A 23689-nucleotide genomic window follows, 5' to 3' on the forward strand; every position below is an offset into this window, starting at 1 on the left:
TAATTTTACCCTTTATCAGATTTAGTCCTATAAGTATGTTCATTAACTAATTAGTCCTGTAAGTTTGCAAAATAATCAAATTAAGTCTAATTAATGTTTTCTTGTGAATTTTTCAACAACTTTTAAAATTTATGCCTGAAATTGCACGCGTGGCAAAATTTTTGTTGAATTATCCGGCCACTTATCCAGCTGTACCCTCCATATGTAATAAGTTCTGGAGGAAGAAAACAGGTTTCTTCCCTCCAAAACATGTCCTACATGGCTTCCAAGTCATGTCCAAGGCCACATAATATTAAAATCATCAAAAAAATTATATAACTCAACTGCCATATTACCTCTTTTCGGGCAAAAATACAAAATTTCGACCATCGAAGGACTACATCTAATAGAAGGTAAAATTAAAGGACAAAAATTAATTTTTTCTTATAATTAAAATACTCAGAAATATAATGAATGGGAATAATATAATTTCTTTTTCACGAGTATTGTGTATGATTTAATTTGAAATATTTTCGTTGTGTTCACCAAATGGTAAACTACATCGACACTTCTTTATATTATGTTTAATTACATAAATATTTTATATTTTTTATAAAATTACAAGTACTCTCGTATAGGAAGTGTCAATACAATTTATCTCAAGGAGCATATGTCCTCGTAAAATTTTACATTTCAATAGAAAGTGTACAGCCATATATATAACTGAAGAAAGAAAAAAAGAAAAGTTAGTCCCATGAAAATTAAAAGAACAAATTACATCTGACATTCCTTGAAGTTAGGTCTAATTATATAAATACATCATACATTTTGTAAAATTACAAATACTCCCCTATCAATGCAATTTATTTCAAGGAGTGGATGTCCTCGTAAAGTTTTACTTTTTTTAATAGGAGGTGAACAATCATATACATAACACAAGAAATATAAGAAAAAATAAAAAGACAAATTACATCGATACTCCCTGAAGTTAGGTATAATTATACAAATACCTCATGCCCTTCATAAAATTACAATTGGCACCCCCTTTATCAATGTAATTGATCTCAAGGAGTGTGCATCCCCATAAAATTTTTACTTTTCAATAGGAAGTATATATTTATAAATACAATTATAATTTCAGAGATAATATTTATTATTTTACAAAAATTAGAGGGTATTTATGTAAAAATACCAGCCCATCACAAAATCACACAAAGCTTGATTTGAACACATACGTAGGATCCAAGCAAAATGTAATGCAAAAGCACATCTCTCCTTAACGTAGCTTCAACGCCTTTACATCCCCCCCCCCCCCCCCCCAACCCCCACCCACCCCCCCACAACACACACACACACACCATAATTAAACCAAAGGCCAATTAGCACTCAAAACAAATGTTTTTAGGCCTTTCATCTTTGCCTCATTTTCACCTAATCATTCCTCACCACCAAATCTTCTTCTTCTCCCCAAGAAAACTACAACAACTATTAGAGTCTCTCTTGTTTTTGTTTTCTTTTGTCCGAACAACCTCCTATATTTTTACCTTTTCAGGGTAGGAATATTGGAGTGGGCAATTTGTTGGTTGTTGACACGAGCATCCATTGCTCGATTGGTAACGTCGAGATATTCAGAGTTCTTGGAAAATTGATACTTTGTTTCTGAGAAACGAGGAAGAGGGAGGTACATATCAACGTATATGGCGGAGGAACAGAGGTGGCCAGAGGCGGGAAGCCATAGGTTATGCGCCAACAACTGCGGATTCTTCGGCAGCCCCACCACTCTCAACCTCTGTTCCAAATGCTACACAGATTACTGTATCAAAGAGCAACAGGCGAAGCATGCACAAAGGGCGGTGGAAATGACGCTCTGCCAACCGATCTCATCCATCTTACCGCCAGCGGCATCTCCGTCCCCATTGTTGCCATCGAAATCCGCTCCTCCTGATGATAAAAACGTACAACATAGAGCTGCAGAATTGAATTCTGCAGCTCGTCCTAATAGATGCGGAGCGTGTCAGAAACGTGTGGGGCTCACAGGGTTTACATGCAGATGTGGAGTCACGTTCTGTGGGTCCCACAGATACCCGGAAAAACACAGGTGCGGGTTCGATTACAAGGGCTTGGGAAGGGACGCCATTGCCAAGGCTAACCCAGTGATTAAGGCTGAGAAGCTCAACAAGATCTGAGCCGTTGGATATATATTTTAGGATGGTTGTGATCCAAAGTACGGGCCTCGAAGAGATTGATCTAGCTGGTGAAAATGGGTCGGGTCAGTTTGATTCGATAATAAATATTTAGATACCAACGTTGATTTACTAATGAATTGGTGAATTTGAGTTTGATTAATTCATGTAGCTCATGATAAAAAAATCAAATTATCTTAGTTTTCATTATTATCTCATTTAATTAGAGTTTTTCTTACATGCAAAACTATTTCAATATTGGACTAAGTTTTATTTAATTGCTTTGTGATGATTGCATATAGATTTTATTGAGTTTAACAAATTATACTTATCATGTAATTAATTTAAAAATAGTCTTGTGGGTGTCGGTGAGGCCTAACTTAATTGAAGAAGCTGAGGCTCCATGACTTTAGGGTCATGGGTTCGAACTCCACCAACGTGTGGGATATTATTGTACTTCAATAAGTGTCGTTCTAAATTAACAGTAGTTGTTGATTAGATATAGTTATTTGATATATCTTGATATTGATGATTAGCATATAATTGTTATAGTTGTCGGATGTTGTTAAATATAAATAGTTGATATTAATGATTAAAATTAATTTCTTCAAAAAATAATAGTTTATCGTTTTCATTTAATATATATATATCTTGCGGACAAACTTCATTAAGATGGGCATTCCCAAGTTTGCCATGCAAATAAACTTTGGTTACAGTTGGATTGATGAATTTTAATTTATGGAAAGAATTTAGAAAAATGAGTGTATCAAAAAGATTGAAATATATCAATATTCAATAAAATACAATTTAAAATCAGAGTTGAAAGTTTTCAACATTTTTTAAATCAAATTATCCAAACAAATTATTATATAATTCAACGCAAATAAGTTCTATAGTATCATAAGAACTACTTACACTACTTAGATCCGAAATTTATTATGCTCATGTAGAAAGTATTTATGTCAAGTCCATCTGTACGTACCTTTTGAGATAATTTTTTAAGATAAGGATAATTTTATTTTTTGTATCCAAAGTATTACCTCTTTTTCAGTTTTGGTATCCCAAGTTTTCAAGTCATCAGACTTGATATCCAAAATTTTTAATTTTCATTCGTCGGAGTATCATTCATTAGGTTGATTGTTTAGGCGGAATCTTGTCTATATAAGGGTATATTTGGCTGTCATTTCATTCAATATATAAAAATTTCTATTTTGATATCAATTTTATAATTAAGGACAATATGTGTAAATATATATATATTAACCCAATTTCTCTATGAAAAAAATACTAATTCAAATCATTATGGAAATAAAAATGCATGCTAAATGCGGAGTAATATAAAGATAATCGCCTAGTAATAATTCAAAAAAACTAACAAAGTCTTATTTTCAATCACCACTCGTATTGTTTGTAAAAAATAAACAGAGAAAATCCGAATAAACCACTCAAAGGGTGTCAATGTACTTTTGAGTCAAATAAAATGGCATATCTATACTTTGATATATTATACTGTTGTTTGTGCACAAAATAAGAAATCAATTATTGTTTTTGACTGAGAGAATTTTATTTATAAATTTATTAAAAAACTTTCTATTCCTTAAAATAATCAAAAGAAAAGTATGAAAAATTATAGCATAAACCCTCAAAATAGAGTACGACAACATTTGCATTGCGGCCAAGCAAAAAAAAAAAAATGTGTTTTTTCAGTAAAATTGGTATTTTTTTCTTATAGAAATTGGATTAAATATGTAATTTTTTTAAAATTATTGTCCTTAATTATAAAATCGAAATTAAAATGAATCAAAATAGAAAACTTTTTTTGTGTTGAATAAAATAGATTCAAACATGTCCTTACATGGACAAATTCCAGCTTACTTTTTCCTCCAAAATTGAATTGATCGTTTATTTTAACTGTCAACTTAATGAAGGGTACTCAAGCAAGATGAAAATTAAAAATTGTGGACACCAAGTCTGATGACTTGGAAACTTGGGGTACTAAAATTAAAAAAGAGGTATATTTTGGAATGAAACAGCATGAGATTAAAGGAGGTTAGATGATTTCATGATTAGAATTGGGATATTTGATAACATGATAATTTAATAACTTATATTTATTTTATATGAATTATTGTGTGATTGTTATGTTATAATTTAATAATGTATATATTTTTGTAGTTGTTATAAGGGATAAAATATGTAATTGACTAAATTACCCTATAATAAGACAAAAATATCAATTTCACCTTGTCAAATCATAAAATATAAAATATTTAGAATTATTTAAATTTTCTATATATAGACTTTATAACAATATCATTTGCCCTTTCTGTATCTAACGACGCTGTAATTGCTCTCTGCTGCGCCAACTCGCACTCATCCGCTACTTGATCTGGCCCTCGTCTGCCGACGATTCCCACCAGTCCCCCTCATCCCCAGACAACACCGCCGCCTCAATCCCCCTCCACTTCCCCTGCCATAGAAACAGACCAAGAGAACAACAACAAAAGAAAAATTAGAAAATTATGGGCAATATTTTTTGGAAAGTAAAATGTTGCTCGTAGTAAATAGTTATTGATAAAGATCATGCAATAATTATTGATCGTAATTTTTGCAAGTGTGGTTGAAATATTTATTATGATTAATAAATATCTGCTATGATTCATAGTCATGAAAAAAATAATTTATATAGTCATAGATTATCTAAGTTTTGGATCGATTTTTATTTAATTATGATTAATAATTATTTATCATGATTTTAATTGATAGTCAATAAAATTATAGCGGATAATAAATTTTCTGGTAGTGAATCGTAATTACTGTATACATTGAACATATTATTTTAAAAACAATTTTCTAATTGGTATGAGTATGAAAATTACTAATATCAATAGATTTATTGTCAATAACTTACAGGACAACAGTGCAATAGTCTTCTAGGATTTATAATTTGTTGTAGTCTTAAAACTCACTATGGTTTTACACATTGTTTTTGTAGATATTTTATTTTAATTATATACTTAGATCCCACCACACTTGAAAAAAAATGCTAGACTTGAACAAGACAATTTTATTTGATAGATATGACAATTATTATAACTTTACTTTCTATATATACAAAGACAAAAAAACAAAAACATATTCGAGTTCAAACTAAACATTCTAACTTTCTAACATTTAATTTGGGACTAGGTCAAAGGACTCTTGGATTAACATTATTGAAAACTCGAATCAACATTGAAGAAGATTAAAACGTGAAGTTCTACCTTTGAAGTTGCTGAAATAAAGATCGTGTTTTAAAGTGAAGAATTAGAGGTTTCAAATAGGAATTTTTGTACTCACGAAAGTACAATTAAATCCAAAAATTATTTGTAATATTTTTCTTGTTTCAATAAATTCAGAAATACGAAATTTGTGTTACAAATTTCTGGCACGCCCAGTGGGATCTCTACATCTCATCACGTCACATATCGCAGTGGCTGCCAACAAGACTACGGCACTCAAAGTCGTTGCTTCAAAACACATTATTAACATGGCATACCGTGTGCTACTTGGGGCATGCGTTTACCATATTTGGAGGGAACGCAACATGAGACGGTTCGAGCACTCTTCGAGGTCGCCGGCTACGTTAGCTAGCTTAATCATAGAGGACGTCAGACTACGGATTCTCAAAAATCTTCTTAGTTCTGTTAGTTCTAGTGCACTTTATAGAGTATGGCATATCCCTTGGCATATCGAGGGATAACATATCATACGAGCACTGTTGTATTATACCTCCTTTCCTATTTATGAAATTTACCTTTCCCCAAAAAAAAGTCGTTGCTTCAAGTTCAAATGAAACTATTGGAGCCATCACAAGAAGTATGTCCAATATAGCATACCCTGAGGTGACTTTCCATAAAACCATAGAGAAAGATCTACTCCATCTCGTCAAGACCAATAAAGATGATGGAGATTTGAAGAATGATTCTTCTTCATCCACTCCTCGCTCGACATCAAGTATAGTTTCAGTCATGGTAACAAATACTACAGCCTTAAAAGAGCAAATTGCAAATTTAACGAGAGCCATTGAAGATCTAGCAAAGCATGTTCATGAGGAAGACTTCTCAAATCAGCAAATTGATGAACAAGATTGACAATTCTGATGCTAGTTACGTGGCCGAAAATAAGTTAAGAGGCAAGACGAAACGGAACGGTCCTTAAAGTAACAATCCTATGAAATGGGGAAGTCATCAACCAAAGAGTTGCAAGTCTCGTCAGAAAGGTTGATTCCCATCCACCAATTGAAGGAGTTCATCGTAGGGACTATTAAAGACAAAATCAATAGAAACTCATCTATGGCTTACACCAAACCAAATATGACCAACCAAAATAACATAAACACCAAATACAATTCAAAAATTGCCGGCACCACTTTATTTTTGGTATTTATGTTATTTTGATTGGTCATACTTTTAATTTTTTGTTATTAAGATATATAGAAATTTACTGGAATTTGAGATGATTATTAGAATGATCGATTTTAATTTTTTTTGAATATGATTGTGAGACGCTCATTTAACATCTTTTTTATTTAACTAGAGTATAAGTATCGTCTGATTAGTTCAAAAAATTGAAAAATATACCTGGTGGAGTGGTGAGGTTTAATTCTTCACAATAAGGGTGCAGGTTCAACTCCCTTTGTGCTTGTTTACATTTTTTTTTTCTTTTTTTTTCTTTACAAATTTATTATATTTAATGAAAGTTTAATTATAGAAATTAAAGTTGATATAATATGTAAAGGTGAGGAATTAAGTCCAATAAGAACAAATATGAGGAATTAAATCGGAATAAATGGGATAATTGAGAGATCAAAAGTGATTTTTACTATAATGAAAAAAAAGCTTTTGATCGATGTTTAAAACTTAAAAAAATGAAAAAAATTGATTATCTTTTCATTTCAAGCGCATACGCGTGACATTATGTAATTTTTGGACGAAAGAATTTTTTATTTTTTTTGGGTTTCTAATTTTACAGAGTCCTTTACGATTAGACTGTTGTTTTAACACATGTATATTTGCAATTATTGCATTTTATAGGGGGGTTTATGCAATTTACGCTTTTCGTTAATATCTCCTATTTTGCCTTTGTCCATCCTTCTACAGTGCTGGCACTAAACATGGAAGTACTGCTCTCTTCTTCATCCGCCGCCGCAACGGCCGCCGTCACCGCCACGCCCTTCACCACCACCGCAACTTTCTCAGCTAAAATTCCTACAAACTCGCACGCCAAATCCCCCCAACTTACCTCCTATTGCAGCAAGAAAGTAGCCCGCAACCTGCTCTGTCCCATTTCTTGTTTTTCCTCTTCTGTATCAAGAACTGTAAGAGCAGAAACCAGTGCGACCTGGACCTCTTCGATCACCCATTTCGGTAAAACTGGTACTAGTTATGACAATCGGCATTGGATGGTGCTCGTCGAAGCCCCTACACAAGAACTCACTGCAAAGTCCCAAATTATTGATTACTATGTCAGCAAACTGGAAAGTGTTTTAGGCAGGTGGGTGGTTTAAAACCTTTCAAGAAATGATCTTTTTCTTTATTTTGTTGAATTACATATTTGCTTTCATGTCTATGGCTTTTCCTTGATGACTTCAGGTTAGTAAATGTTCTTGAAAGACTTTTTTTGTGATGATTTCCTTTTGTTTCTGGCCAAGATATTTGATATTGCTCGATGTTTAGACATTTTGCTCTTTATTTTTCTTTTTAGTGCTACCTTATTTTTTATTTTGTTGTTACTGTTTTTCCTTTTTTTTTTCTTTCATAATTTTTTATTTTGGGTAGAAATGCATTATGGGTTTTGATTTGGCAGTGAGAAGGATGCTCAAATGTGTATATATGATGCTTCTTGGGAGACCCATTTTGGTTTCTGCTGTGACATTGATGGAGAAACAGCTCATGAACTAGCGAGTACGTTTCAGTTTACTCTGTGGTGTTGGGGTGTCGTAGCAACATTTCTTTTGTGTTCTTAAAGTTTATAGCTAAGATGTAAATCCTTTGCCAGTTTAGATTGATTTTTTGAGATGATTTCTTAGTGTAATGCATCACAGATATGGCTGGGATACTTTCAGTTAAGCCGGACCTTGATGTTGATTCCGTACAGAAAGATTACAGCTTTTCAAAGTTTGAATTGGACACTGAACCAACATCTTTCAACGGGAGCACATTGTTGTTTCCTGCTGGAGCTACAAAACACTGGCTTGTTCGAATGCACAGACCAGCAGTCGGAGCAATCAGGAAGGCTCAGGTGGTTGATTATTACGTCCAAGTCTTAATGAGAGTATTGAGGAAGTAAGTATTAAGCTTTCTGATTGCTTTATGACGTGCTATTTTCTAAGAAAGAAATTTCAAATAGTGAAATCATGTTGTTTTACAGTGAGAAAGACGCTCAAATGTGCATGTATCATATTTCCTGGCAATCCAACTATGGTTTCTGTTGTGAACTTGATGATGAGTGTGCTCAAGAATTAGCCGGTCTGTATTCTATCCCAGCATCCATAATTAATATTCTTATGCATTCTGGTTTGGTGATGGTGTCTTCGCTTGATGCAGCTGTGCCCGGTGTTTTGTCAGTCAAACCAGATGAAAATTTCGGGTCAGATGATAAAGATTATGGAGGTTTGCATTAATACCATTCCTGTGCTTGTTGTGGTACCTGAACTGGAAGCAGTAAAGTTTTTATATATTTTTTTGAATTTTTGGTGCTGCGGACATTTTTGTTCAATTCAAGTGGTATAGTTTCATTGTGATATGTAAGGAATAGGACATTTGGATTAGTCTTGGCTTCTTATGTTTCTCTAGATCTGTTTCATCTGTGAGAAATTCAATTAAGACAGGTGCCCGGAAAAGATCAACCCCAAATATGAATTGTTCATGCAGGAAATTCTTGTTTGCTAAGAATCCACACGCATGCGTTTCGTTATTTCAATTTTCTGCATGTTAAATTAAAGCTTCAACCCATGCTTTATACTTTCCTCTGCTTGAGATTACTGATAACAGGATCCTACTCTTTTTAGTGAAATGATGAGTGGATATACATCTGTAATTTGTAGTCATTTGCTTTGTTTTGAGATGCTCCTGGATTGCTAGTTAAAAGAGTTGATGAACTGTTGCACTATATATGATCCAGCCCATTGTTCGGAAAATCTAAGATCTGCTATATGAAACACATAGTACTTTTGGTGATGCACCCTTCTTGATATCATCTATCTGCAATTAATACATGCAGGTATTCGGAATGGAAATAACGCATTTGCATCTCGCAGGTGATAATTCTGGAGGCTTGCAGGATTCCTCAGCAACAAGTCTAACAGGCAATATCAAAACAAAAAAGCTCTTCGTAACTGGTATAACTGCTCCCACACCTGTAGAATTTATTTTCTGAGTTTTCGGCCCATGTTCTGCAGATGAAGTTTCAGTTCTAAACTTCTACTGGTTTAGAGCTTAGCATCCAACACTGTTCCTTTTACAGCATTGATGACAATGGTTGCAGCCATTTGGAGGGGTCTAAAGTAGTGTTATGTCATAAATCCTGTCTAAAATTTGACATCCAAAAGCTCTAGTTTAACAAATTGAGGTTTTAGTTTAGCGATCTTACTTTGAATCATTAAACAATGCATTCCACAGTTCCGTTCTGAATAAAGGGAGTAAAAAGAGTAGCTTAAAGTCATTGAAGTTTGAACGTGCAAGTTAGACTTTTTCATTTGATTACTCCAAGTCTAAACGGAGTACTCATTACGATCGGGATTCTTCTTCAGGAAAAGGACTATGGAGTGGTGACTGTTGAATGTTGGTTTACCCAATTGAAACCTACTGATCTGTAGAATATTACTATTTGCCTTCTCTCATTCTCTTTGGAAGTGTATGGACTCCATTGAGTTTCAGGCCCTTTAACTTACCCTATGAGGTCTTAGAAGTCTCCTGCCTATATCAACCTACGACATCTCATCCAAGATTAGCATACACCATACATGTCCTACACGTATTTTCATACTGATATCATTTGACCTCATTACATATCTATGTCTTAAACCTTGTTGTTTGCGTAACGAGTACATAATTGCTTTCTTGGTTATTGCAAGCAGAAGTTTTCTCAACATTCTCATATTCTTGCTGTCTCTGCAGGTCTGTCCTTCTATACGTCGGAGAAAACCTTACGTGCAGCATTTGAAGGCTTTGGCGAACTGGTTGAAGGTACAATGCCTTGATCGCACTAGATATGATTATACACCTATGAAAATTATGAGTACCTTTCTTCATCAACATTTCTTCCACCTGCAACAGTGAAAATCATAATGGACAAGATCTCCAAGAGGTCCAAAGGTTATGCTTTTGTGGAGTACACTACTGAGGAGGCGGCGAGTACTGCTCTGAGAGAAATGAACGGAAAGGTAGCTGCACTTGTTGAATTTTTTACACAATTTTTCAGACCTTCAAACGGCCTGATGTCCTCAAAAAGATTGTCGTTGTGCTTTCAGATCATCAATGGCTGGATGATAACAGTCGATGTTGCTAAGAAGAACCCACCAAAGTACAGCCACGGACAACCTAGACCTACATCCTGATGACCCAGCATTCAATATTTTCAGCAGGAATTCTGGCAATATGTCCGTATTTCTGCCCATGTAGATCCTGACCCGACAGACCCATCAGACCCATAAGTTGAACTGTCGTATCCACCAGACTCAGAGAAAAGGAGAGGCACATCGCCAAGCAGTGCAAACTGCAGGTGATTTTCTTATCATCAAATGCAGACATTACCTGTGCAGTGCTCCTCTCCCAATTTTGCTTGCTGGTCAGATAATGAGAGATGACTTTAATCAGTCAGTCAAGAGCTGTAGAAGAAACCACAGCTGATTGTATCATAGATTTCGCCATTTTGAAGGATTTAATATAGTCACAGTTCAATTCACACCACCTTATTAGTAATTTAGAGGTTGTTCGGATGAGTTTATAAACTTTTGGGTTAATTAACTTAGATTCGTGCTGAAAATGGGAAATTACACTTTTTTTTTCAGAAAAGTTTTAAAATTACATTTATACTTAAAATTTTCTATTTACACTTGACCCCCTCTTATTAGGATTTGGATAAAAAATATTGACACTGGAAAAAAAAAATGTACAAATTTTTAATTTTTCCATCCATTTAGCATTCCCATCTATATTTTCGTATTTGTAAAGAAAAATAAAATGTAAGACCCTATAAAGGGTTGGGCAATTTTTTTAGAGAAATGAGCTTATAAGCTCTAAAAATTAGCTCTTTGAAAAAAAGTTATGAATTTTTTTAAGATTTTAACAAATTCATTTAAATTTATTACATATTTGTTACTACTAACATTTGTAAATTTCGGAATTTTATTTTATTTAAATATTTTTTAATGATAAGGTGTAATATTTTATAAACGCTAAAAATATCTTGTAAGGGTATAAATTTATAAGATTTTTTAAATAAATTTAGTCAAACACCTTAGTCTTGTCATAGTACAATTACTGACGAAGGATCGGAGCATAAAATTGTTATAATAGATAATTAGTGACTTATATATAATGACAAGATAAATATAGTAATAACGATTATTTATTGGGGTTGTGAGGTCGTCATAAAATAAAAATTCTTATTATTTAATAAATACTATTAATAGTGATGATCTTAAAATTATCAAATAATCTTTTATTGTTAATCTTATCCTTTTTTTTATATATTGAGAGGTTCTATCTCTAAGCTTTTTAACATATATTTGCATATTACTCTCAAAAAAAAAAAAAAAAAACATATATTTGCATACATACTACACCAATTGAGGGGTTAGTGGGGAAGTTTATAATAAATAATAATCTCAAAATTAGCTGTATGTGGCATATTTGATATATGTGCATAAAAAATTTAAAGTAATTAAATATTATTTATTATTTTTTATTGTTGTAGATAAAATGATGATATAAAAATAATTACGATAAAAATAAATAATTAATTCTGAAAGATAATGTTTGGAGTAGGAGAAAGGGAAAAAAATATTAATTAAAAAATAAATAATTATTTGAAAAAATAGGTTTTACTACTTGTAAATAACGAGATAAATGTGGAAACTTAGTGAGTAAAAAAAATAGCAGATCAAAAATAAGAAAAATATTAAAGAAGTGCTCTACTTAATATATAGTATCGATTATTATATTAATTGATAACAATTTTTAATCTGTTATTAAAAAAATCTTACACATTGTTCAGTGACGACTAATTGACAATACAAACATCATTATTGTAATATTATGACAATTTTATTGATACCAACTCGTCGGCACCAGCTAATGTATAACATCGTAAACGGGCAAATTACTCCTCTATATTAAAAAAAATTAACAATTTACCCCCTAGACAGGGGGATAAATTACTTTATTTTAAAAAAATATGAAAAGTAAATTGTTAATTTTTTTTTATAGAAGACGATTTACTTATTTATAATATCACAAATAAATTACTTGTATTTTTTCATTTGGAAATTATTACAATTATAACGCAAATATTATTTTTTTGAACAGGTTTATGGGGTGTCATCCCTAGTGTTTCATTTGTCTGTCAAAAAGGGATTTGAAATTATATTATGCCATCATTATTGTCAAATGAAATCTATTGACTCCACATCGATTAAAGATATCAAATTTTTAGCAAATAAATTACTACAAGGAACAAAATTGAGGGATTCGACTGAGATTAAAAGGAAATTTTACAATTACTTATACTTACCCTTTTAAAAATATAAAATTATATTTTTTTCCGAAAGACTTTTAAAATTATAATTACATCCCCTCTAAAATTCTCCATCTACAACTTATTCCTTTTACTAGTTACGAATTTGATGAAAAATGTTGACGTCTGTAAAATAATAATATGAATTTTCAATTTTACCCCTTGTTCAATGTTCTCCTTTTTATATTTTTGTACTTGTACAGGAGTAAATATAATATATGCAATAAGTAGCACTATGATGTTAACCTCATTTTATATAGGAAGTAAAAAATGCATAAATAAATTATTAACTTTTACCCAATGACTATAATTCAGGAATAATATTTTATTATAATCACACTATGTTAGCTTTATATATATATATATATATATTACGTTTACTCCCCTACAAATATAAAAATATTATTAGAAAAATTATTGAATGAGGAGTAAATGTAGTTTTTCGTGAAATCAGAATTTCTAGAAAAAAATAACTATTGGCTATAATTTTAATAACTATGTACTAAAAGTCATGGTAAATACTTTTTTATTGACTACAGTTAAATAAAATCGATGCCAAAATATAAGTTTTTCACCAAGAAAAAGTTATTTTCCATCACTAAAGTCCATGGTAAAAGTATTTGACATGGCTTTTAGTCATGACAAATATTTAGCTACTCTCACAGATACCACGGCCAACAGCCATTGCATGGCCCTAGTCAATAACTACTTGCTACGACTATTTTATTTTAATAATGACAATCAGCCGTGATTAACTGTTGCATTTTATATAGTGAATTTTCCTTCCAAACCCTAACGTAAGGAAACTACGGAGGTTTATGAAGGAGATGTAAGTATAATTCTGAATTTTTTTCAAAAAGTAAGTATAATTTTATATTTTTCAAAAGGAGTATAAGTATAATTAACCCTTTATATATGGAAGATTTCCTCCTTAATTATATATAGGTATAATTTACACTCCCCTCCCCTGAGATTTTGAGTAATTACACATAAACTTCTTATGGTTTGAAAAATTATATCTAACACCTTTGAAGTTTGTTTTTGTCTAACAAATAAGTCCCTCAACTAGTCAAACTTCACTGAATTTGTTGATATTAACAAAAAAAAATAAATTAAAATTAATATTTACTATCGATTGACTTATTACTGACTTACTGCAGGACAAATACTGTTTTTTAGACTAAAATATTCTTATAATGGTGAAGATATACTTCCTCACATGCATTTACGAGTGAAAACGTATGTGGTTAAAATATGGTTATAAAAAAACTTATTTGATCTACAATAAGTCAATTGGAGGTAAATATAGATTTTTTTGTTAATATCAGCAATTCAGTGAATCTTGACTAACGAAGGGACTTACTTTTTAGATAGAAGCAAACTTCAAGAATACTAAATGTAATTTTTCAAACTACATAGAAATATATATAATTATACCAAACTTTATAAGAGCGAACTGTAATTATCCCTTATATATATGACCAACTCTCTTCATAACTTTCACACTTAGAAACATGAAGAAGAAAATGGCAATCATCTCCTCCTCCTTCTGCATCCTCATTTCATCCTTGGCTCTTCTTTCCACAGGTTCGTTCTTGCATACTTTTACTTCAATTTCAATATTTCTTCGACCTCCCGTAAAAATACACAAAATCTCCCTAAAAATACGACCCTGCCCTGAACTTGTAAAAAAGAAGCTCTATGCCTCCCACGTCTGGGAGTCGCGTTAGTCTTAATTTCTTCATAAATTCAGAGGACCGTTGTTACATTTTTTTTTTTTTTTGTTATTACTTTCACGTGGAGTTTATTTGCATTTGAATCTATATATATATGATGATGAGAATGAATGAATGAATGAATGAAATTAAAATAGTTGGAGAAGGTTATGGGGATGAAGAAACCAGGAAAGGTGGGGAAGTGAAGAAGGTGTTGTTCGTGTTCGGGGACTCGTACGCGGACACAGGGAACCTTCCCACCTCAGTTTCCAGGTCGTGGAAGTCACCCTACGGCATCACTTTCCCTGGAAAACCATCCGGCAGGTTTTCCGACGGCCGTGTTCTCACTGATTACATAGGTATTTTTATTATTTTTATCATTATTATTATTATTATTATTATTGTTGTTGTTGTTCTATGATTGATCGCTCGTATTAATATTTCTATTAAATTAATGGGTTAATAATGTTTAGATCCCTCTGAAAATAAAATTATATTTTTTTTTTGGAAAAAATTCAGAAACCTCCTGTGATAATAGAAATGTTGAAAAAAATCCCTATGAAAATTAAAGTATCAAATACCCCCTATGATATAAAATAAAGTTAAAAAAACTCCCTCCGTTCAAAAGTTGAGCTACACGCGCTCTGACTGCGATTTTCCTATAAAGTCCATTTTCTTTTTTTTTATTTTTACCCTTCTCTCACATTTAATATATAATATTATATATATGTATTTAATAATTAAATATTAATTTATATAATAATTATTTAATTAAAATATTATATATTTCTATTAATAATAAAATATTCTTTTATATAATAATTACTTAATTATTTATATAATAAAAAATTATTTTATTTAAATTAAGATGGGGTGGGGGTGGGGTATAATTGTTATTTTTGAATTTTTTTTATAAATTATAATTATATGTATTATAAATATATGTTAATAATTATAAATTACATATATTATTATAAATTAAAATAATTATATATTAATAAGCCTAGTTGACCGGTTGACTAGAATGGGTATTTTAGCCATTGTTTCTAAAAAAATAGATTCAAATTGACCAGGGGGCGAAGTGATTATTTATTCGTAACATAGGGGTAATTTTTTACATTAAAAGTTTCATAAGGGGGTTTTTGATATTTTGTTATATCACAAGGGTCAAAATGGATTTAACCCTAAAGAGTTCTAAAAGTACACTTACTTTCCTTTCGAAAATTCTCCCTTTACACTTGATTCTCTTCCATAAGAGTTTGGACAAAAATACTGACTTATCAAAGTAGTTACGTAAATTTTTAAGTTTACAACTTATTTAACATTTTCGTATAATATCTTTGCACTTAACCTCACTTCATATATATATATACACACACATTACATTTATCTCTTTATAATTATTATACTATATATGAGAATGTTAAATAATAACAAAAATAAAAATTTATGTAATAATTTTTGCTAATGTCAGCATTTTTCATCCAAATTTTTGTGGAAGGGGATCAAGTCTCAACGAAAAAAAATCTCGGAGGGGGCATAACTGTAATTTCAAACTTATTTGAGAAAAAGTGTAATTTCTTATTTTCAGGGGGTCCAAATGTAATTAACCCTAAATTAATTAGTGTGTGATTATATCCTTTTGTTTTTGTTTTTGGTAATTTTATGTAGACATTAATGCTTATTACTTATTTTAATTACATCAATTTTCTATTTGATCTGTATACATTTGTTTAGTAAGTTGACGGACATGTTTTCAAATGAAATCAAATATGTATATAATATGTTTTAAGAAATATAGATAACAAAACCTAAATATATATATATAAACTATTTTTTCTCCATATTAGTTTTTTTTCCCTCTCTTGTCCTTTTGTTACAAAGGCTTATTTTTTGTTTATATTTATATAAATAAACATGACAAAGTATTTATATATATTTATACACAACTTTTGTAACAATTGTGGCTATATATTCTAAAATTTTAAAAAATAATCACATCTCATGTCCTTATGGTTTAAAGTATCGGCCGAATTCGATAATATCTACTGACATGTGTATATATATTATTTTTTGAGTATATTTGAAATAGTTCTTTTCTAAAAGCTTTTTGTAATATAATTTACTTAATTTATTATTGCATGGATATATAGTAAACATTTTTCTATTTCTATTACTATAAACTATTCTTTTTATTACAAATTCAAGTTTGAAAATAATATTTTATTGAATTTTATTCTAAAACTCCTTGATATATATTAACCAGTGTCAATTGTATATTATTTTGTAATTCTTTACTAATTTTTTTCGAGTTTTTTAATATTTTATAATGCATTTTTTTATATGTGTCGTCCGATAATATTTCGATACATACGCCGCATCATATATAAAACATCTATTACTAATATTATTTTCGATACCGCTACTTAAAACGATGATCTCAATGTCCATATCATGTCAGTCTTGGTTCTCATTTAACTTTATCTCATACTCGATCGTCAAGAGTAATTTTATCGATCATATTTCTCGTATAATTATTTAATTATTTATAAAATTGTACACATTCGCAGCCTCATTTCTCGGCATAAGATCCCCATTCCCATACCGTCGGCTCAAGAATCTAAATACGAACACGATACGATACGGAATCAACTTTGCGCACGGAGGGACGGGAGTGTTCCAAACGCTGCAGGTTGATCAACCAAACATGACTGCGCAGATCGACTTCTTCCAACAACTGGTGGATAAAAACGTGTACAGGAGTGAAGAGCTGAGCTCGTCGATCGCGCTTGTTTCTCTGGCGGGCAACGACTACTCCACTTACTTGGCCAGACATGGCAGCTTCCAGGTAAAGTTGTTAAACTAATCATACCTACCATCAATATGTGTCCTAAACAAGAAACGGGACAATAACAATTTATCCCCCTGTGATATTGAAAATGAGCTCATTATCCCTATATGAAAAAAATAGGAAGGTAAATTGCTTCATTTTAAAAATCATAGGGGATAAATTGTTGTATTTTAAAAAATATAGGGAGGTAAATCGCTATTTGTTTTTCATAAGAGGGTAATTTGTTCATTTGCGATATTACAAGGGGATTGCTTGCATTTTTCCCAACAAGAAACTATAAGTATGCAATTTTAGTACGTAATTTATGGGGGTGATATTTTTGGTTTTGCATGAATTTCATAATTTATTTTCGTATTCATCTTTTTTTTTTTTATCAATTTGACCTGAAAAATTATATGTGACTTGCATATGATCTAAGTAAATCATAATTTTAGTCCTGTAACTTGCAGGGGAGGGCATTCTTGGTCATGCAGGAATTGATTTATAGGACCAAAATTATAATTTAATTAGATCATGTGCAAGTCACATATAATTCTCCGGCCACATTGGCCGAAAAAGGACTAGAATTTTAAAATTATAAAGTTATAGGACTAAATTGTAAAAATTAATTCGTACACAACAAAAAATACCATCCCAGAACTAAAATCGCAATTTTTCCAACACAAATTGTTCCTTGTATTATAAATGACTTACGGTTTAAAAATCATAGCAAACTATTTGTCACAGTCAAACAAAATCAATGTTGAAAACTTAAGTTTTGACCAATGGTTAATCGATATTGTTTGCTATGTTTTTTTTAGTTATGGCTAATCTTTTAGTTTCACCTGTAAAACTAATAGTTGAGCAATTGTGGTGAAATAGTATTCGGGTGCCACAATTTATTATTCTTTTACTATGATAAATAACATTGACAAAAGGCCATACTTCTTCCGATTTTGGCTTAGGGTTCGACCACGGTTAATTAATATTTGCGGAGTTTTAGATATAATCGAAATACTATTTTTGAATTTTAGTTATAACTAATATTTTGACTTTATTTAAAACAAATAATAACTAATTATTATTAAACAATTATAATTGATTAGTATTCATTATAACTTTAATTTTTATTTTTTACCGTAAGAATTAATCATGATAGAAAGTCGTATTTATTGTGATTATCTTGTTTCTAAGTGGGTATCTGGAAATTAAATTTGAGTGAAAATTTGACTATTTAAATCACCTGCCATTGCAGTTAAAAAAAATCAAATTAAATGATCAACAATATTCTGCTCAAAAGTATAAAAAAAATTAATTCATATTAACATATGGATACACTAGAAGAAAAATAACTTTTTTTGTCATGATTAATTGCTAAAGTCAAAAATAAAAAACCATGATAAAAACTAATTAATTACAGTTGCACTATTGTGCCAGCAGTCGTTCTGCAGGGACGCTGGAACAATAGTAATAGCAAAAAAATCATTGCAAATATTGATTAATTATAGTCGAAATTTAAGTTTCTGCATTGATTTCATCTGATAGATAGTACTGATATATTTATTATAATTTGTAAGCAGTAAATAGTTATCAATATTTTTTCTTTTACAGTGACACAAGAACCTCGTACTTTTGTCCCGATTTGTTATATATCGCCAATTTTTGGTACATTGATCTGAAATTGACATTTTTTTTATCCTTGTTACTATTATTATTATTATGATTTATGTGAATCAGGGTTTGCCGGAACTGAAAAGATCAGTGATCGAGCAGTTAGTATTGAATGTGAGGAGGATAAAAGACTTCGAGATCAAGAAAATAGCCATCACAGGAATTGAACCACTAGGCTGCTTGCCTAGAAATAGTGCTGCTTCTTCATATAGAAATTGCAATGCAGAAGAGAACAATTTCTCACAGTCCCACAACATACTGCTGCAGCAACATATATGGGCTTTAAACTATGAAACTGCTGCCCCTGTCTTCAAATACCTAGACCTCTATGATGCTTTCATCTCTGCCTTGAAAATAGACCAAAAGTCTCCAGGTAATCACCAACTCCACATTATGTTTTTTTTATATGCCTTTTTTAATTATGGTAATTGCAACGAGCTTTTTGGAGATTTAGCATAATTACAAATACCCATTCATTATTTAGAAAATTATCAATATTCTCCTGATTATAATGGACATCCACCAATTGAGATAGTTTCCACTAGGTTTCTATCCATTTTTTTATAGTGGACTGATCAAAATGCCTTTGTGGACTATAACTTATAATTTCACTTACTTTCTAAAAAATTTTGGAATTTTTTTATGCACTAAATGGACATTTTTGTTTTCACTTTTTCAAAATTTTCCATCCACACCTTCCCCGTTTCTTTACAATTTTTTGGAAAAAGAAAAAAATACAATAAGGGTAAAGTTGACAATTTCAATTCTTTATCTAAAAATTACATAATCTCATTAAATATCAAAGTATATTGGTAATTGCCCAATTATGTAATAGTTATTGGCCGTTGTTCCAACAAACCTTGCACGTAAAGGGAGCATGTTAAGATGGTAAGTTATCCTCCACTCTAAAAGCTTAACCTTTATTTAACCTCTAAAAACTCATACACAAAATTTTATTACAATTATCGGGTTACAATTAACGAAAATTCTTGCCACTTGTATATAAATAGGATAATTTTATTTTCATACCCAAAATATATCTGTTTTTCAGTTTTAGTAGCTTAGGTTTTCAAGTCGTTAGATTTGGCACCTAAAATTTTTAATTTTTATCCACCTGAGTATTCTTCGTTAGGTTGACCGTTAAAACGGTCAATCCCAATTTTGGAGGAAAAATTAGGTGGGATCTTGTCTATATAAGGGCATGTTTGGCTACCATTTTATTCAACACCAAAAATTTCTATTTTAACTTTAGTCTTATAATTGAGGACAATAATGTAAAAAAAATTCTAACCCAATTTTTATTAAAAAAATGCTAATTCAAATTGTTGTGGAAATACCAATTCAAATGGAAATAAAAATGCACTAAATGCGGAGTAATGTAGAGATAATCGTCTAAAAATAATTTAAGAAAACTAATAGAATCTTTTGTTCAATCGCCAATAGCATTGTTTGCGAAGAATAAATAGAGAAAAATTGAATAAGCCACTCAAAGGTGTCAATGTACTTTTGACATATCCATACTTTGATATATTATACCGTTGTTTGTACACAAACTAAAAAAATACATTTAAATGATTGTTTTTTACTGAGAGAATTTTGTTTATAAATTTATTAAAACTTTCTATTTCACTAGTCACAAAAAAAAAATAAAAAAAATATTTACTAAAATAATTAAAAGAAAAGTATGAAAAGTTATAGCACAAACCCTCGATAAATAAAGTATGACAACATTTGCATTGTGGCCAAGTAAAAAGATAAAAGAAAAAAAACTGTTTTTCTCAGTAACATTGATATTTTTTAATAGAAATTGGATTAAATATATATTTTTAAATTATTATCCTCAATTATGAAATTGAAATAAGAAAGAATTAAAATAGATTTTCTTTGTATGTTGAATAAACTAGAAGTCAAACATGCCCTATAAATAAAATCCCACCCAATTTTTCCTTCAGAACTGGGAATGGTCAATTTAACGGAGGATACTTAGATGGATGAAATCTAAAAATTTTGGATATTAATAATTAACTCCGATAACTTAAAAATTTGAGATACTAAAATTGAAAAAGGGGTATACTTTGAGTATGAAAAGTGAAATAATCCCTATATAAATCGACAGAGTGCACATCTTCGACGTTGTACTTATCTTCTACAAGCCCTAACCCGTGCAATGTCAGGATTTTACATCCGCGTGTCTGGCATACGACCGACAATCTACGAAAAGATTAATTTATTGCTATGTTTCTTCGTCCATTTCAGGGAATTTGACAGATAAATTGAAGCCATGCTGTGGTGGTGCGAAGGGCGAAGACGCTTAGTTGACAACAATGGTGTGAAGAAATACGTTGTGTGTAAGAATCGCAGTCACTCATTTTACTGGGATTCTATACATCCTTCCGACAAGGGCTGGCGCGCTGTTTATTCGGCTCTAAAACGCTCTCTGCCTTCTCTTCTTCTGTGAAGAGATTACCTTAATTTAATTCTGTCTCATTTTCTTCTTGTTTGCTATGATCGATGCTGCAATTTTTTGTAGTATAAAAGCATATATGCATGGAGAATGCATTATGCGACGTTATCTATATTATTATAAAAAAAAAATTTGTTGTCGTATCAATTTTTCAGTATTCGAATTTACCCTTTAATTCGTTTTTTTTCTTGAAAAAGGAATTTGGTGATAATAATAATTTTAATATTTTTTAATAATCTTATAATTATATTTATTTTTTTCTCCCACTATTTCACGTTTTCCACTCATCTAACTTCTTCGTGTTTCTTTTTCTTGCATATTTTTATATTTTTAATAAACCCTTAATTATAATCGATTTTTTTCTCTATCACCTTAATCTACGTCTTTCTTTCCTTCTCACGAATTTTTCTTTCTTCGCTCATACCAGAATTATTTCTTTTCACAAAATTTCTTTATTCTCACATCTCACGGTATAGTTCTTTTCTATATACTCATAAGGGAGGCGCGTACGATGATGGTTAATAGTTATTAAAAAAAATAAAAAAGTTTTGCAACGTTAGAACTTATAACTCATTCTCATTAGTACACATGTTTATACATATATAGCGCTCGATAAAAATGCTAATTAATCATGATTGTGTAATAATTAATTATTATTTTTCAGGTAAAGTCTAAATATTAATTATAATTAAAAGAAATAATCACATCCTCTGAAGTTTGGTATACTTACATATAAATCTCCAGTGGTTTGGGGAATTACACCTAATATCCCTGACTATTCTTTCCATCCGATAAATAGATCCATCCATTAACAAATTTGTTCAAAAAAATTGTTCGCATCAACAAATAAATTTGAATGAAAATCTATATTTATGCCCGATTAACTTATTACAAATTTATTGCAAATCAAATAAATCTTTTTTGACCAAATTACTATTATACATCTAAATATGTTAAGCATGCGAGATGATAAATATAGTTTTTTATTCAATTTTTTTGAATTTTTAATATTCAAACTCATGTTTCTACCTTTTATTAATACACAACTAATTCATTATATATCTTTATTATTACCAAAATGATGTAACATCTTATTGAATAAGACTTTTAATTTTAACGAGCAATGTATATATATTATCCCATATTAAAGAAATTTCAGCAATACATAAGACTTAAAGTTCATCGATCTCTGTTAATAAACGTCATTTTGAAGATAAATTCATAAAACTCCAATTAAAATGGAGAATATTTCATGTATGATTGTTTCATCTCGATGAATGAGTACATGTTACAGCAGTCAACGAGCTTTAGCTCAATTGGTGAAGTTGGGGTTTTATGATTATAAAACTATGAGTTCGAATTCCATCGACGTGTAAGGATATTAGCCTACTTTAATAGTAGGTATTGTTCTATTTTAACAGATTAACATACTTTAATAGTAGGTATCGTTCTACTTTAACAGTAGGTGTTGATTAGATATATTTATTTGAGGCAAAATTGCATTTTTCTTCCCTGTAACTTAGGGTTTCTTTTTTCTTCCTCATAAAAAAAAATTAGAATTTTCTCACTTTTGATCCCATTGATTATGAAATTATCACATTTGGTAACTTTAAAAAAATAGTAATTTTGGTCCCATAACACATTTTCATTAGATGTTTAACAGAAAAAGCCACGTGGTTGTTAAGTGCATGGGACCATAAGTGAAAATCCTGTAACATACGAGACCAAAAGTGTAAAGACTCTAACTGTCATGTGCTAAGCACATGGCATTTTCCGTTAAAATATATAACGAAAATGTTTCATGAAACCAAAGTGCTATTTTGTATAAATCACAGAACCAAAAATGAGGATTTTGTAACCAATGGGATAAAAAATAAAAAGGCCCTAACACTACAAAAACTTGAGTTTTTCCACTACACTATAAATGACTACGGTTTAAAAATCAAGGTAAATTAATACTTTTAACTACAGTTAAACGAAACTAAGGTAGAAACTTAAATTTTTACCATGATTAATCAATATTCGTCATGGCTTTTGACCATAGCCAAAATGTTAGTTTGGTTTTGGC

At 30.7% G+C, this 23689-nt stretch overlaps 2 protein-coding genes and 1 pseudogene across 3 annotated transcripts; all 3 read left to right on the plus strand.

Moving 5' to 3' along the window:
* The first annotated feature begins 1325 nt into the window (after nt 1-1325).
* Nucleotides 1326-2385, plus strand: LOC105161087 (zinc finger A20 and AN1 domain-containing stress-associated protein 5-like). The gene has a single exon (XM_088879472.1). The coding sequence runs from the start codon at nt 1677-1679 to the stop codon at nt 2163-2165; it is 489 nt and encodes a 162-aa protein (XP_088735598.1). The 5' UTR covers nt 1326-1676; the 3' UTR covers nt 2166-2385.
* A 4895-nt stretch (nt 2386-7280) lies between these two features.
* On the plus strand, nt 7281-11108 carry LOC105161057 (RNA-binding (RRM/RBD/RNP motifs) family protein). Its single transcript, XM_011078625.3, has 9 exons — nt 7281-7697; nt 8010-8107; nt 8248-8488; nt 8574-8671; nt 8750-8815; nt 9463-9543; nt 10322-10390; nt 10481-10587; nt 10675-11108. The coding sequence occupies exons 1-9, from the start codon at nt 7318-7320 to the stop codon at nt 10759-10761; spliced, it is 1227 nt and encodes a 408-aa protein (XP_011076927.1). The 5' UTR covers nt 7281-7317; the 3' UTR covers nt 10762-11108.
* Nucleotides 11109-14462: 3354 nt separating this feature from the next.
* LOC105161088 (GDSL esterase/lipase At5g03610-like) lies at nt 14463-21752 on the plus strand (annotated as a pseudogene). The gene is made up of 5 exons (XR_016065310.1): nt 14463-14528; nt 14815-15015; nt 17227-17504; nt 19224-19530; nt 21414-21752. The product of XR_016065310.1 is annotated as a GDSL esterase/lipase At5g03610-like (transcript).
* Nucleotides 21753-23689: the final 1937 nt, after the last annotated feature.

This window comes from Sesamum indicum, linkage group LG4 (assembly GCF_026168435.1).
Source record: "Sesamum indicum cultivar Baizhima isolate 11 linkage group LG4, ASM2616843v1, whole genome shotgun sequence".
Classification (NCBI taxonomy): Eukaryota; Viridiplantae; Streptophyta; class Magnoliopsida; order Lamiales; family Pedaliaceae; genus Sesamum; species Sesamum indicum.

Bases quoted from the DNA above. Each gene is read 5' to 3' on its own strand.
- LOC105161087 (XM_088879472.1), top strand. From the start codon at position 1,677: ATGGCGGAGGAACAGAGGTGGCCAGAGGCGGGAAGCCATAGGTTATGC.
- LOC105161057 (XM_011078625.3), top strand. From the start codon at position 7,318: ATGGAAGTACTGCTCTCTTCTTCATCCGCCGCCGCAACGGCCGCCGTC. The intron at 7,698-8,009 runs GTGGGTGGTTTA...TTGATTTGGCAG, and splicing joins CTGGAAAGTGTTTTAGGCAG to TGAGAAGGATGCTCAAATGT. The intron at 8,672-8,749 runs GTCTGTATTCTA...CGCTTGATGCAG, and splicing joins GTGTGCTCAAGAATTAGCCG to CTGTGCCCGGTGTTTTGTCA.